The following is a 12,412-nucleotide window of genomic DNA, read 5'->3' as shown; positions in this document are numbered from 1 at the left end:
CAATAAACCTCTCTTTGCCAAACACAAAAAAACATGTAGCACTACTGACACAGAGGCCTCATTTGCGCATAGTACTTAGCCAAAGCATGGCTGAGCATGAATGAACAGGCATGCTATGGTGCACAGTTAGAAAATCACAGCTGCTTCACTCCTCTTCCCCTGCTGCCACATTGCCATGAAGACCTGGGTTTTGTCTCTAAACAAACCACGATCTGCAAGCAAGGTTTGTTCTGGGCTTTCTACTTGTAGTGAGTTTGGGAAAGACAACGCTAAGTCAAATCATGGCTTAACCTCTAGCAGAACAGCAGCAGCAGAAGCCAAGTAAAGCAGCTAATATTTTCTAACTGTCCACCAGCACACTTGCTCGTTCATGCAGAGCCATGGTTTAGTGCAAACCAGACCAGATAGTTTAGAACTCGGCCCTCCAGATGTTTTGAGACTACAATTCCCATCATCCCTGACCACTGGTCCTGCTAGCTAGGGATCATGGGAGTCGTAGGCCAAAAACATCTGGAGGGCTGAGGTTGAGGAAGCCTGGTTTAGAAGATCTGGTAATAAAAGCTACATTTGGAAATAAAGGTTACACCACACTATAGAGATTGTTTATCCAGTAATTATATTTTGGGCATTTTTCTGTCATCAGCTAGCTTTGGTGCTGCTCAGATTTCTGTTACCAGTTTTCACTTCTGGGCAAGCTAAACTTGGGAATCGGAAGTCCACACAGAACTAAAGAGGATCCAAAAGTTCAGACTTCCTCAGCCAAAAAAATTCAAGGTCTATGGCCAAAATTTGATAAAGAAGATTGTCCACTATTTTAATAATGGCCAACCTTTTCTGCAACAACAACAAATCAACTAAAAACATATTGGCAGACCGTATTTTCAGTGTTTATATGAATTCATCATTTTATAGTATCAGACTAACATGGCTAGAAGTCTCCAAATTCTCAATGTTTTATGAGGGTTTCGAACAACAGGATGTTCTCTGAGCTTCATATATGTATTATGACAAAATCAGTCTGTCTTTATTCCAAGTTCTGCCTGTTTTCCAGTAAGATTCAGATTAACGGATTCTTTCAAGAAAAATAGCATTCTGAATAATTGGGTATATTCTGTGAGTCAGAAAAGCTTTTTCTGCATTAGTTGGAAGGTTAAAGTTATTAACAGATTTTTAGCCTTGGAAATGGTTTTTAAATAGGTACTGGGAGGCTGACACACATACAAAGAAACATTCACTTAGGCAGATGAAGCATCTTAAAAAATACCCCTTTCGGCAAATAATTACTATCTAATTTACCTATTCAAGAGATCTTAAATGTTAACAGGCAAGATATCTTAATAAATGTTATTAACATGTCTCTCGAAGGGAAAAGTCAGGCTTACATGGCAGTATGTCCTTGTATCTGTTCTTTTTCACATTTTCTTCTTTTTCTCCAGTGACTGTTGGGTAGATCTTTTCTGTTCTATACTTCGTTGATAGCCTCCTCAGTCTCTGTAATTAAAATGTTCTGGTTTAAGTTACTTTTTCAGCTGCTCCTTTTTACTTTTTCAGAAAAGTAGTCTCTGAATAGAAGTTTAACTAGTCGTCTCTACCACTATTACTCTGCACAGCTATCCTTCTCTGAAGACCATGCCAAACAATGGAACTGCATACATCAAGGAAATATCATGAACAATGTGGAACATATAGCAGAAAGCTTTCATTTCCTACCTTGGTCACACATTACTGTACCAAAGAAACTTCCTTTCATATTTAGAAGTTGGGGAGGGTGTCCTTTTTTCTTTACTTGACAGCATAGGGTGTTACAGTACAAATCGTTTCAGCTAGTTACTACTGTAACAGCTACAGGAAGCTGGCCAGCGCCAGCTGTGAGATAGGCTCAGGATCCAGCAGATCCCAGACTGGCTTGTCACTCCCACCCTCAGGGGGGCATTTCAGGATATTCCACCAGGCTCCAAGGGCGGGGGCATCAGTCAGGGGCCTCCCACCTGCCTGCACAATGGGGGGAGGTGGGGGGAGGTTAGTGGCAGCAAGAACAAGTGAGTGGAGAGGCGCCTCTGCTCAACCCAAACCCCACACAACCTGGCTTAAGAGAGACTAGATTGCAGACTTAATCATCTTAATCACCATATACCGTATTTTTTGCTCTATAAGACTCACTTTTTCCCTCCTAAAAGGTAAGGGGAAATGTGTGTGCGTCTTATGGAGCGAATGCAGGCTGTGCAGCTATCCCAGAAGCCAGAACAGCAAGAGGGATTGCTGCTTTCACTGTGCACCAATCCCTCTTGCTGTTCTGGCTTCTGAAATTCAGAATATCTTTTTTCTTGTTTTCCTCCTGCAAAAACTAGGTGCGTCTTGTGGTCTGGTGCGTCTTATAGAGCGAAAAATACGGTAATTAGATGTACACATTCCTGAAGTAAAATCCATTTAATCGGAAAACACACCAAATTTTGATTATTTTAAGGTGTCACAGTACACCTTATGGTTATGTGTTTTCACTACCCTATCAGAAAGATTAAAAAATGGAGATAGAAAAGGTATAAAGAAGAGAAACAGAAGTTATGAAAGAGAGAAAGAAGGGGAAAAGAAATAACGTTTGTGGAAGGAATAGACCATGGGTAGGCAAACTAAGGCCTGGGGGCCGGATGCGGCCCAATCACCTTCTAAATCCAGCCCATGGACGGTCTGGGAATCAGTGAGTAGAATGTGTGCCTTTATTTAAAATGCATCTCTGGGTTATTTGTGGGGCCTGCCTGGCGTTTTTACATGAGTGGAATGTGTGCTTTTATTTAAAATGCATCTCTGGGTTATTTGTGGGGCATAGGAATTCATTCATTATTTTTTAAAAAAATATAGTCCAACCCCCCACAAGGTCTGAGGGACAGTGCTGAAAAAGTTTGCTGACCCCTGGCATAGACTATTTCAGAATGGGTGGCATTCAGCACTAGTCCTACTCAGAGTAGACCCACTGAAGTTAATGGATGTGGTCAACTTAGGGCCATTAATTTCAATGGGTCTACTATGTGTAGGACTAATGTGGAACTCAACCCAATCAAGGTAATTGTGTGAGAAACAGGAAATATACTGTTTCCTATGGCATAGTACAGGTTTTAGGAATGCCCTCAAAGCTAAACTTCTGGGGGCTGCATGCTGGCAGCGAGTAAGGCCAATGCAAAAAGTCAGTGTGGACCACCCAACACACAAAAACTTCCTCTCTCACACGTGTGGATGTGTATGAATACAACATCTACCCACACCTATTTTCAAACATAACAGCCCCCCATATATGCATTTTCTCCCCACCACACACACAAAAACGCATTTTTCAGGCCAGATGGTTGTGCAAGATGGGGTAAGGAGGGAAGCAGAGAAGAAGGCTCATAAGCTGTACCTGGTCCATAGGCTGGAGGCTTCCCAAATCCCACCCCTGGAGCGGATGATTTCCATTTTGTCAATTCAAAACATTCAGTCTACTTTTAGGCCATGGATAACAAGTAGATTATGAGCAGCTTTAAAATGAAGGTGCCACATTTTCTTCATATTTGAGACTTACTTTATCCATGTAAAGGTAAAGGGACCCCTGACCATTAGGTCCAGTTGCAGACGACTCTGGGGTTGCGGCGCTCATCTCGCTTTATTGGCCGAGGGAGCCAGCGTACAGCTTCCGGGTCATGTGGCCAGCAGGACTAAGCCGCTTCTGGCGAACCAGAGCAGCGCACGGAAATGCCATTTACCTTCCCACCGGAGTGGTACCTATTTATCTACCTGCGACGTGCTTTCGAATTGCTAGGTTGGCTGGAGCTGGGACAGAGCAACAGGAGCTCACCCCGTCACGGGTATTTGAACCGCCGACCTTCTGATCAGCAAGTCCTAGGATCTGTGGTTTAACCCACAGCGCCACCCGCGTCCCTACATTATCCATGTAGCTTCTATTTATTTGTGGTTATGTAGTTGGTTTTTTAAATAAATTATTTAGTGCCTCTTATCTGCTTATTGACAGTAATAGAAGAGTGTTGTTGGTGTGTGTGTGTGTGTGTGAGAGAGAGAGAGACAGAGAGAGAGAGAGAGAGAGAGAGAGAGAGAGAGAGAGAGAGAGAGAGAGAAGCCATTGCCACATATGAGAGGGAAGATATTTTTTACAGAACAGAGTTTTTACAGTCTCAGAGTTGTCAGACAACAATGTTATCAGTTGCTGGAATTCTACTACACTGCCTAACTCAAATGGCATCAAAACTTTAAATTATGAGCCCACAGTCAAGTTGGGTAAGAGGAGGCACAACTCTTGGATTTTTCCATAACAGTTTTGCACTATGCAACAGCTGCTGAGGTTAAATCTAGTGCGCACAGAATAAAAATTTTCATATCTACAATTGACATCCATCCTTACAAAATACAAGATCAGACTGCAGAAGCTTATGTTATTAGCTGCAACCACAAACAAGCATGTTTTAAATAGAATGCATCTTCCCAAAAACATTTGCAGCCAATTTCCCACTTAATTCTGAAAAGGAAAGCAGATGTTAATCTGTTGGAAGATTTAAATTATTTCTTGAGTTGAGTCTTGACCTTAGTCCCCTATAAGAGGGGACAAATAGACAGTCTAAGGGGCATAGACTGGGCTTCAAACCTCGAGTTAGAAACTGAGATATAAAAGCTAGGAGCCAATTGGTCGCCACAATAATATGTCTAGGTGCATTTTTTAAAAAAGCAAAGGAAGAAGGGGAATCTAGCTGAAGATGGAATAAATGCTGTGCACAAAAGACAAATTATTTGAAAACACAAAGGTAATAAAGTGGGAAAGCAGTCTAGATGTGACTGCAGTTTTGTTCTAGCAAAAGTAAAAACCAAACCTCTTTTACTCAGTTAGAGAGGGTAGTTTGCCAAAACCTGTATCTTTATAAATTTGTGAACAACTTAGCACAGATAATTTATTTGGATCTTTTTCTAATTTGTGGCATTTGGAGGGTTGTAACCAGCCACAGCAAAACAGATCATACAGAGAGCACAGTGGGAACTCCCGCCGCGCTCTGAAGGCTTGCGGATAGCTTCCTGAAGCCTGGAGAGGGAGAGGGGTCGGTCTGAAGCTCTGAAGGGGTTGGTCTGAAGCTCTGAAGGCTTGCGGATAGCTTCCTGAAGCCTGGAGAGGGAGAGGGGTCGGTGCACACCGACCCCTCTCACTCTCCAGGCTTCAGCGAAAGCCTGCATTCGCTCCACAGGATGCACACATTTCCCCTTCATTTTTGGAGGGGGAAAAGTGTGTCCTATAGAGCGAAAAATACGGTAATTCCCCCTTTTTACTGCTGCCACAACCTGGGTAAACATTTTAATTGAACTATCCACTAAGACCCTAAGATCTTGGTTCTTTGTCAGTCACCACCAGCTCAAACCTCACTGATATGTTAGGATACCTTCCCACCCTCAATCACTTTACACTTGTTAACACCGAATCAGATTTATCACTTTAATGCTCATTCACCCAGGCTGGGGAGATCCTTTTGGAGTACCTCACAGCCTCTTTTAGTTAACAACTATTCTCCTTTTTGTCATAATTTCCAGTATGCTCTCCCCACCTCCATGCTCAACCTGCATTCCTAGAGGGAAAAAATGACGCAGCAGAATCCAAATAAAGGGGGGAACATTAGAAACCTTTTAAATAATCAGCCAGCACAAGAAAAACACATTTAACCATTTGCAGCTTGTAGTTTGTTTGCAAACCACAAGGTGCTTTGTGCTTCCCGCCCTCATAATAGAAAAGCGAGTTCAACTGTCTGAAAGAGCTTCTTCTGTTTGCTTGCTGATGCAAATCGTACAACATTGGAAAGGCTCCCTCTGACTCAGCATATCAAAAGGCTTCCTGAAAAAGGGAAGGCTTCAGTCACAAAGCTGCTCTTCTGCAGAGGAGATATCAATCTCAAACCACGTGACTGGATAACTCAACCTGGTCGCTAGGTGGTGCTCCTGAGTTACAAGAAAAACTGGCGACAAGTTAAGTTCGAACGCTGTGCCAACCCATTAGAAATTTTTTGGCCAAAGGTGAAGGGCTACCTAATAGGGATGCTCCAATAGTGAATTTCCTTATTGACGGGTGTTTGGACTTTATGACTTTGGGGTCACTTTCAACTCAATGATTCTATCAGGGAGGGTAATCAAAGTTGATCTGTAGATCAAGTCTGAAGGTCACCACAAGCTTGTACAAACTTATTTCCCTATATTCTTCCAGACTGACCAGATCTTTACAATGTGCTTGAAACAATCAGAGGCATAGTTAAAACTGTCTCATCAATGAACTTCTAGAAAAAGGAGTTTCAAAAGGAGTGGTTGCACAGGAAATTCTAGTACCCGTAGTGTGACATACATTGGCTACATTCAGATGCATGGTTAAACCATGCCTCTTTCCTCCTCCATAATGAGCTCTGTAGCTTCTGCTTCAGATTAACTACAGCTTGCTGCATTGTCCAAACCCTAAACAATGTTTAATCTTAACTATGGTTCATGAAAACAAGCCATCTTAACAAATGATAGCTTGAAGTTGGCTTGTCTCCACTAACAATTTAAGGTTAACTACTATTTGCAACATAGCAAGCTGTGGCTAATTTATAAAGAACTCTCAGATCATGAAGGTTTCTAACCTCCTCCTTGTAGCCATGCTGGAGAAGGAGTGTGTGATCCTTGGAAAAGACCGGGTTTGTCCTTAAGATGCTAAACTATGGTTGCATCTGAAACAGAGAGGAATGCAATATGCTCTCAATAATTTATAATCCCTAGACTTCCACCCGTTATTCTCTATGCACAGAGATGCCAACTGGGTGGGGCAACAGAAAAACTGTCAGTGGCACCGAGATACCAGGGACAGCTTGGGGCGCAGGGTGGGAGCAAGGACTATGCTACAAGCTTCTACAAGGTCCAGAGGCATTATGCTTAGACACTGACTGCGGGAATGGTCTGGAAGCTGAGAGCAGTGAAGCACTTATGCTGGGAAAATAATGATAGATCTTCCATGCAAATAATATTGAAAAGCATAGCCAACTTAGGACATCAGTGTCCCTAAGAGAGCAGCATGCCATGAAAGCATACATCAGCTCCTGGTGTCTTATTTTTCACTGCATCAGCACCTAATCAGATCAACAGACAATCTACAGTGCCACACGATGCTTACTTACTTATCAAATTATTGCTCTGAGTACCTTTTATTCCAGATAATGCTTCTTTGGCAATCTTTCCCCATCTGTTGCATCTGAACCCAAACAATTATTGCTATATGAACATTTGTGGGTTTATTATTATTATTATTATTAAGATTCCTTTCTCTAGTATGAACACTGCTGCAGGTTTACTGGGTGCTAAAGCTGACTATGATCTCAAAGTTTGCCTTAAATTCTCTCTAGTTCTCCCTACATTCAGGTGATTAAAATCACAAATTTTAACACCATGATTGTATAAAGATTTTCCCATTTTAAAGTTTTGAAAGTCAAGGCTACTAGATGACTTCCACTGGCCCTCTCATAAATGAAATCTATATTGCCCCAGTAGTTTGTAAGGTCACACCCATTATGTGTCTCCTTCAAACCTTATTTTGTTAACTTACATTCCCAAGAAAAAGCTTTTAACTGAATTTAGAAATTAAGAACCAAGGCAGCATTCCCTTTTCTAATCCCCATCCCTGTAAACAAATATACAGTGGTACCTCGGGTTACATACGCTTCAGGTTACAGACTCCACTAACCCACAAACAGTCTTGGGTTAAGAACTCTGCTTCAGGATGAGAACAGAAATCATGCTCCGGCGGCACGGCAGCAGCGGGAGGCCCCATTAGCTAAAGTGATACCTCAGGTTAAGAACAGTTTCAGGTTAAGAACGAACCTCCAGAATGAATTAAGTTCTTAACCCGAGATACAACTGTAAATGTAAGTCAAAAGTTGCTTTCTTGCCCTGCAAGTCCAGCAATGGCAACTCTTTGACAGGCATAATCTGGCCTGACAGAAGTCCCAATTTGGTTCACAATCTTCCTCAATTCACACCCACTTGCCCTAAATCTTATATCTTCTCCTTGTGGCCAGTGTTAGAAATTAGCCAGGTGCCAGGCACATTTTGCTACTGCTGTGGGTCCAATTTTGTCTAGGTGGAGTTTTCTGGGGGCCAAGTTTAAAAACCTCTCCCTTAGTTCATAGTAAATACTATGTCCATTTCCACTGTGTGTGTTTCTCCTTCTTGCATACTGGGACATGTGAATTGTTGTAAGAGCAAGCTACAGTCAAGAAACGTAGCTGAGATCATAGAATCACAGAATTGTAGCGTTGGAAGGGATTCCGAGGGTCATCTGGCCCAACACTCTGGCAAATATTCCGTTGTGGCAACTGTAACCTAGATTTAAGTTGCCATTTGGTACCTAGCTTTTATATCATTGTTTCTAAAACTGCAGGTGACCCTTGCCCACATCGTTTGATTTCAAATGACCTGAGCAAAAGTAGCAGGGCTTGCAAGTACCACTGACAAGCTGTTCATTGATGCCTGATCACCTGAGCCTTCAACCATGTGCTATGACTTCAAGCCACACAGGAAAAAGAAAACACGATGCCCGATTTCATGGTGACATCAGGTGCTTGACAAAAGGGCAGTCCCACCCACCTGGCAAAATGACTATGGATGCTGGGGGAGACCAGTTCCAAACACCTGATCTAGTTATCAATATAGTTTAGAAACAATGTTAAACTACTTTGCTGGGAGGGGGATTAGGATGGCATGTAGATTTGTACTTGACAATGCCCACCGGCTAAGAGGAGCATTACAAAAGCAGGAGGATTTCACCAAGGCAGAGGCCCCGGTCTTCGCCTAGGAGAGTAGGTGAGCTGCTACCAGCAGAGCATGGAAACCCACAAAAATAAGCATTCTGATATGAGGAACTGATGACTTTGGAACCCAGAAGGGCCCAATTAAGTGATTTAAAAAAAAAATACACAGAAACAAAACTACTCCCCACACCTTCTTGCTCTGGTCATCATGAGATCTACCACTCCTCCCAGACACCAGGTTTGGATTGCTGTTTATGAACTGAAACTACAATAGTGAATTCTGAACCTACTGAAATTTGCCATGATTATTCAGTCAGAAATCTCCAGATGCTATCAGTTTATGGTTTAAAATGTCTCACTCACAAATCCCCCACTGACACAAATCCAGGCATTTATTCAGAATGAGCATTTTACTTTACCCATTGTTTTGTCTTCTTCCTGACCCTCCCTCAGCAGAGGAAGCATACAGTACATGCTAGCACAAACAACACAGGCCATTTCTTCCAAGAGCCTAATCCACACTACAATTCACAGAAAGACTCACTGATGCTTCACCAAAAGGTATATATGCTTTTGTATTGTAACAGTGTCAAAACAGATAACGAAAAATTGATGCAGCAGAATCCAGATAAAGGGGGCAAACCTTTATTCTTCCAAGCAAGCCAGCAAAAATAATAATATGAGTTTTTCACACATGGCTTCTACATTTTGGTGCTATTTCTGTTAAATATATCATAACATGGTGTAGTATATTGTGTGCTGTTTTCATCCGAGGTTGTATTTACCTAACTTTAAAACCTGCTATGGAGCAGATGATTGTTATTCTATGTAAAACCACAGAATTCAAAGAGGATTTGCTTTCTTTTTCTCATTACTGTTAACAGTACACAGTCAATTCTTGCGCATCTTATCTTCTTCAAATTCTTCCATTCTTCTTCTGTATCAAGTTTTTTTTTTTAAGCCATTTTATGTTTGGAAATATACTAAATAAAGTAATATAGTAGGGATCATTATTTTAATCCGTGCAATTTTACAATTCTCTAAAACTCCTTAAATATGAAAAATTCAGTACTGAAAGCTATTGATCTTACAGAGAAACATTTTTCAATAATGCATTTTGTATAAATGTATATGAGATGTGAATTTCACAAGCTTTAGTTTTTCATTTACTATGAAACCTGACATTTATTATGTCGGGAACCAGTGTTGGTTTCCATGTGTTTCAATTATGAAATCTAGCTAGCCTGTAGTAAGAAGTCCTGTGGTACCCTGTTGTTCCAATATTCTGGATTACCAATTATAAGTATGAGTAGTTCATGAATGTTTATGCCACAATACATTTGTCCTCAAGGTGCCACAATACATAGGATAAAATGGCAGAAATGGAGGGAGAACCCAACAGCCCATGGAGTAGGTTGGGCTCAGAGTGAGAGGAACCTAAATTACTCAGTGAGGTTCACAGCTTAATAGGAGTTGAACACTATGCTGCCACACTGGCTCTCGATATACCCAGAATATACAAACAATTGAAAACGAGTACTACAATTCATTTAACCTCCTAAGCATTATACGTATTTTCTCCCCAACATATCAACTGAAATTACTGTGCAAGGCACTCAGGTGTGGGTTGGGGTGCTAGTTAAGGACTAGGTCAAAGCTGTTTTTAAAAGACACCACGTAGCTGGCAAACATTTCAGAGCAGTGTCAAATGCCAAAATAGAAGATCTTTAATAAGACAGCTGTTAAGACTACGACTAACATCTACAACAATAATAGCAATAAATATGCAACTATATCGCTGCTCCTTTACAATTTGAAGGTAAGTTGCCACACATACACCCAAAAGAAACAAAAAACCCCCACAAAACTTATTTAAAAACCACTGTTGGCATCTGTGAGTTTTTGTTCTTTTGTTTTTCTAGAATACAGAAACGTGAAAGGCTTTCTTTAATAAAATCAAAGTGATGGGAATCAAGATGCTTGGATTAATTTCTAGTACTTATTTTATCCATTTGTTACATTAAAAAGTTTTCCTTTAGATTACACTTGATCAAACTCTTACTAACTGCAAACACTAGCTGACAAAACCCACAATCATGGCTGAGAGTTTATTTCATGTAATCCGCTGCAATTTGTTTGAGTAGGCAGTGCCTAAAGTAGAGCTTCAGGCTTGTAACACTCTGCCAGCCGAGTGCAGATTTGTTCTAAAAGTAGCAGATGTCTCATGGAATATATATAATACGGAAAACATTCTGATTTAGTTTTTCCTCATTTTTTTATTGGCATGGGAGCTTGCATGGTAGATAAAATCTCAGTTCAAAGATGAATTATTTTTAGACATTGAAATCAAACTTTCTAAACAACTCCCATTACAAACTCTTCCATTTAAGAATCTTAAACCATATCTGTTGAACTCAATAACAAATCCATTGATATAACCCTGCTCACAGGGTTTCGTCACACATTGTTTTTTAAGATAGGGAAACAAAATTAAACCCAGTCCAATGAACTGTATATTTTGCATGCCAAGTTTCCCGAAACAAACATTGCAACAGAGTGCTAATTTTTTGCCACTTCTGTTTTTACTACATAGTGTACCTAAGCCATTTTCATTTGTGCCCAAACATTTTACCTCTTAAGATGCTTTTTATACTGGGCTGATGTACATTTTACATACTGGGCTGATGTACATTTTATACTGGGCTGATGTACCAGTCATGAAGGTTTGATAGCAAGAACTCCAGAGCCTTTGAAGACCTATGGTGTCCTGGGCCTTTGAGGATCCCATTTTTGTATTGAAGGACTGGTACACTTCAGTACAATCTTTTTTAATGCTCTCTTTGTGGGGCAATCAGACACTCCAGAGGCTGCAGCCACAACAAAATGTCTAACTTTTATTTATTAAGAGGGGCTGGCCAAAACATATTAAACCCAATAAGCACTAGATTCAAGATTTCTGTTATCACCTTTCAAGTCCTAAATGGCCTGTGCCTATCATTATCAGTTGGTGTGAGAGCCTCTCTACCAGAGACAGCATAATCACTTAAAAGAAGCAATAACAGCAAAACACAAAAGAACAGATCCACCACCTGTAGCTCATCACAGTCAGAAGAACTGAAGGCTCTTTTAAAAAGGAACGTCTTAACGTCTTTACTCTTGAGCAGCTAGGGAGTAAGTTGCTCTGTTAAAGCAGCAATTCCAGAGTATGGCTACAGCCACTAAAAACGCCCTTTCCAATCTGAGTCAACAATGCTTTTAGAATACGTACAAGGATCTGTTGTTAATAGCCAGACAGGCTGATTTTGGAGGAAGAGGTCATTCAAGGACTCAGGTTCCAAACTGCATTGTTGCCTTTACAGTTACTCAGTTGCAAATATTTGTATCCAAAGGGAATCCAATTTTTACACCAATGGAATGAGTCATTAATATGGAATCCTGTTTAGTACACTGGTGTTAGAAAAAATGCTGGCTGCTCTCTCTTTCCAGAGTTTAATACTGGTATGAAAATAATCAGGAGAAAAGCCACAAGGAACACAGACGGTTCACTGAAGCTCCCCTACCCTCTTTACGGAAACTATTACTCCATAGTATTGTGTTAGTAAAAAGGTGCCTTCAAAATTATG

General features: G+C 40.8%; 1 protein-coding gene across 4 annotated transcripts in view; it reads right to left on the bottom strand.

Annotated features, from left to right (window-relative positions):
* The window catches only part of PTPN12 (protein tyrosine phosphatase non-receptor type 12), a 60,693-nt gene that overhangs the window by 31,217 nt on the left and 17,064 nt on the right, over window positions 1-12,412 (bottom strand). For all 4 annotated transcript variants that reach the window (XM_081879125.1, XM_081879127.1, XM_081879126.1 and 1 more), the window contains one exon: window positions 1,383-1,491. In XM_081879125.1, coding sequence (XP_081735251.1) covers window positions 1,383-1,491 — 109 coding nt within the window. The remainder of the gene's footprint in view (window positions 1-1,382; window positions 1,492-12,412) is intronic.

This window comes from Podarcis erhardii (genome assembly GCF_964252035.2).
Source record: "Podarcis erhardii genome assembly, chromosome: 10".
Lineage (NCBI taxonomy): Eukaryota > Metazoa > Chordata > Lepidosauria > Squamata > Lacertidae > Podarcis > Podarcis erhardii.
Note: the sequence above shows the minus strand (reverse complement) of the source record. Positions and strands in the feature narration are given on the sequence as shown.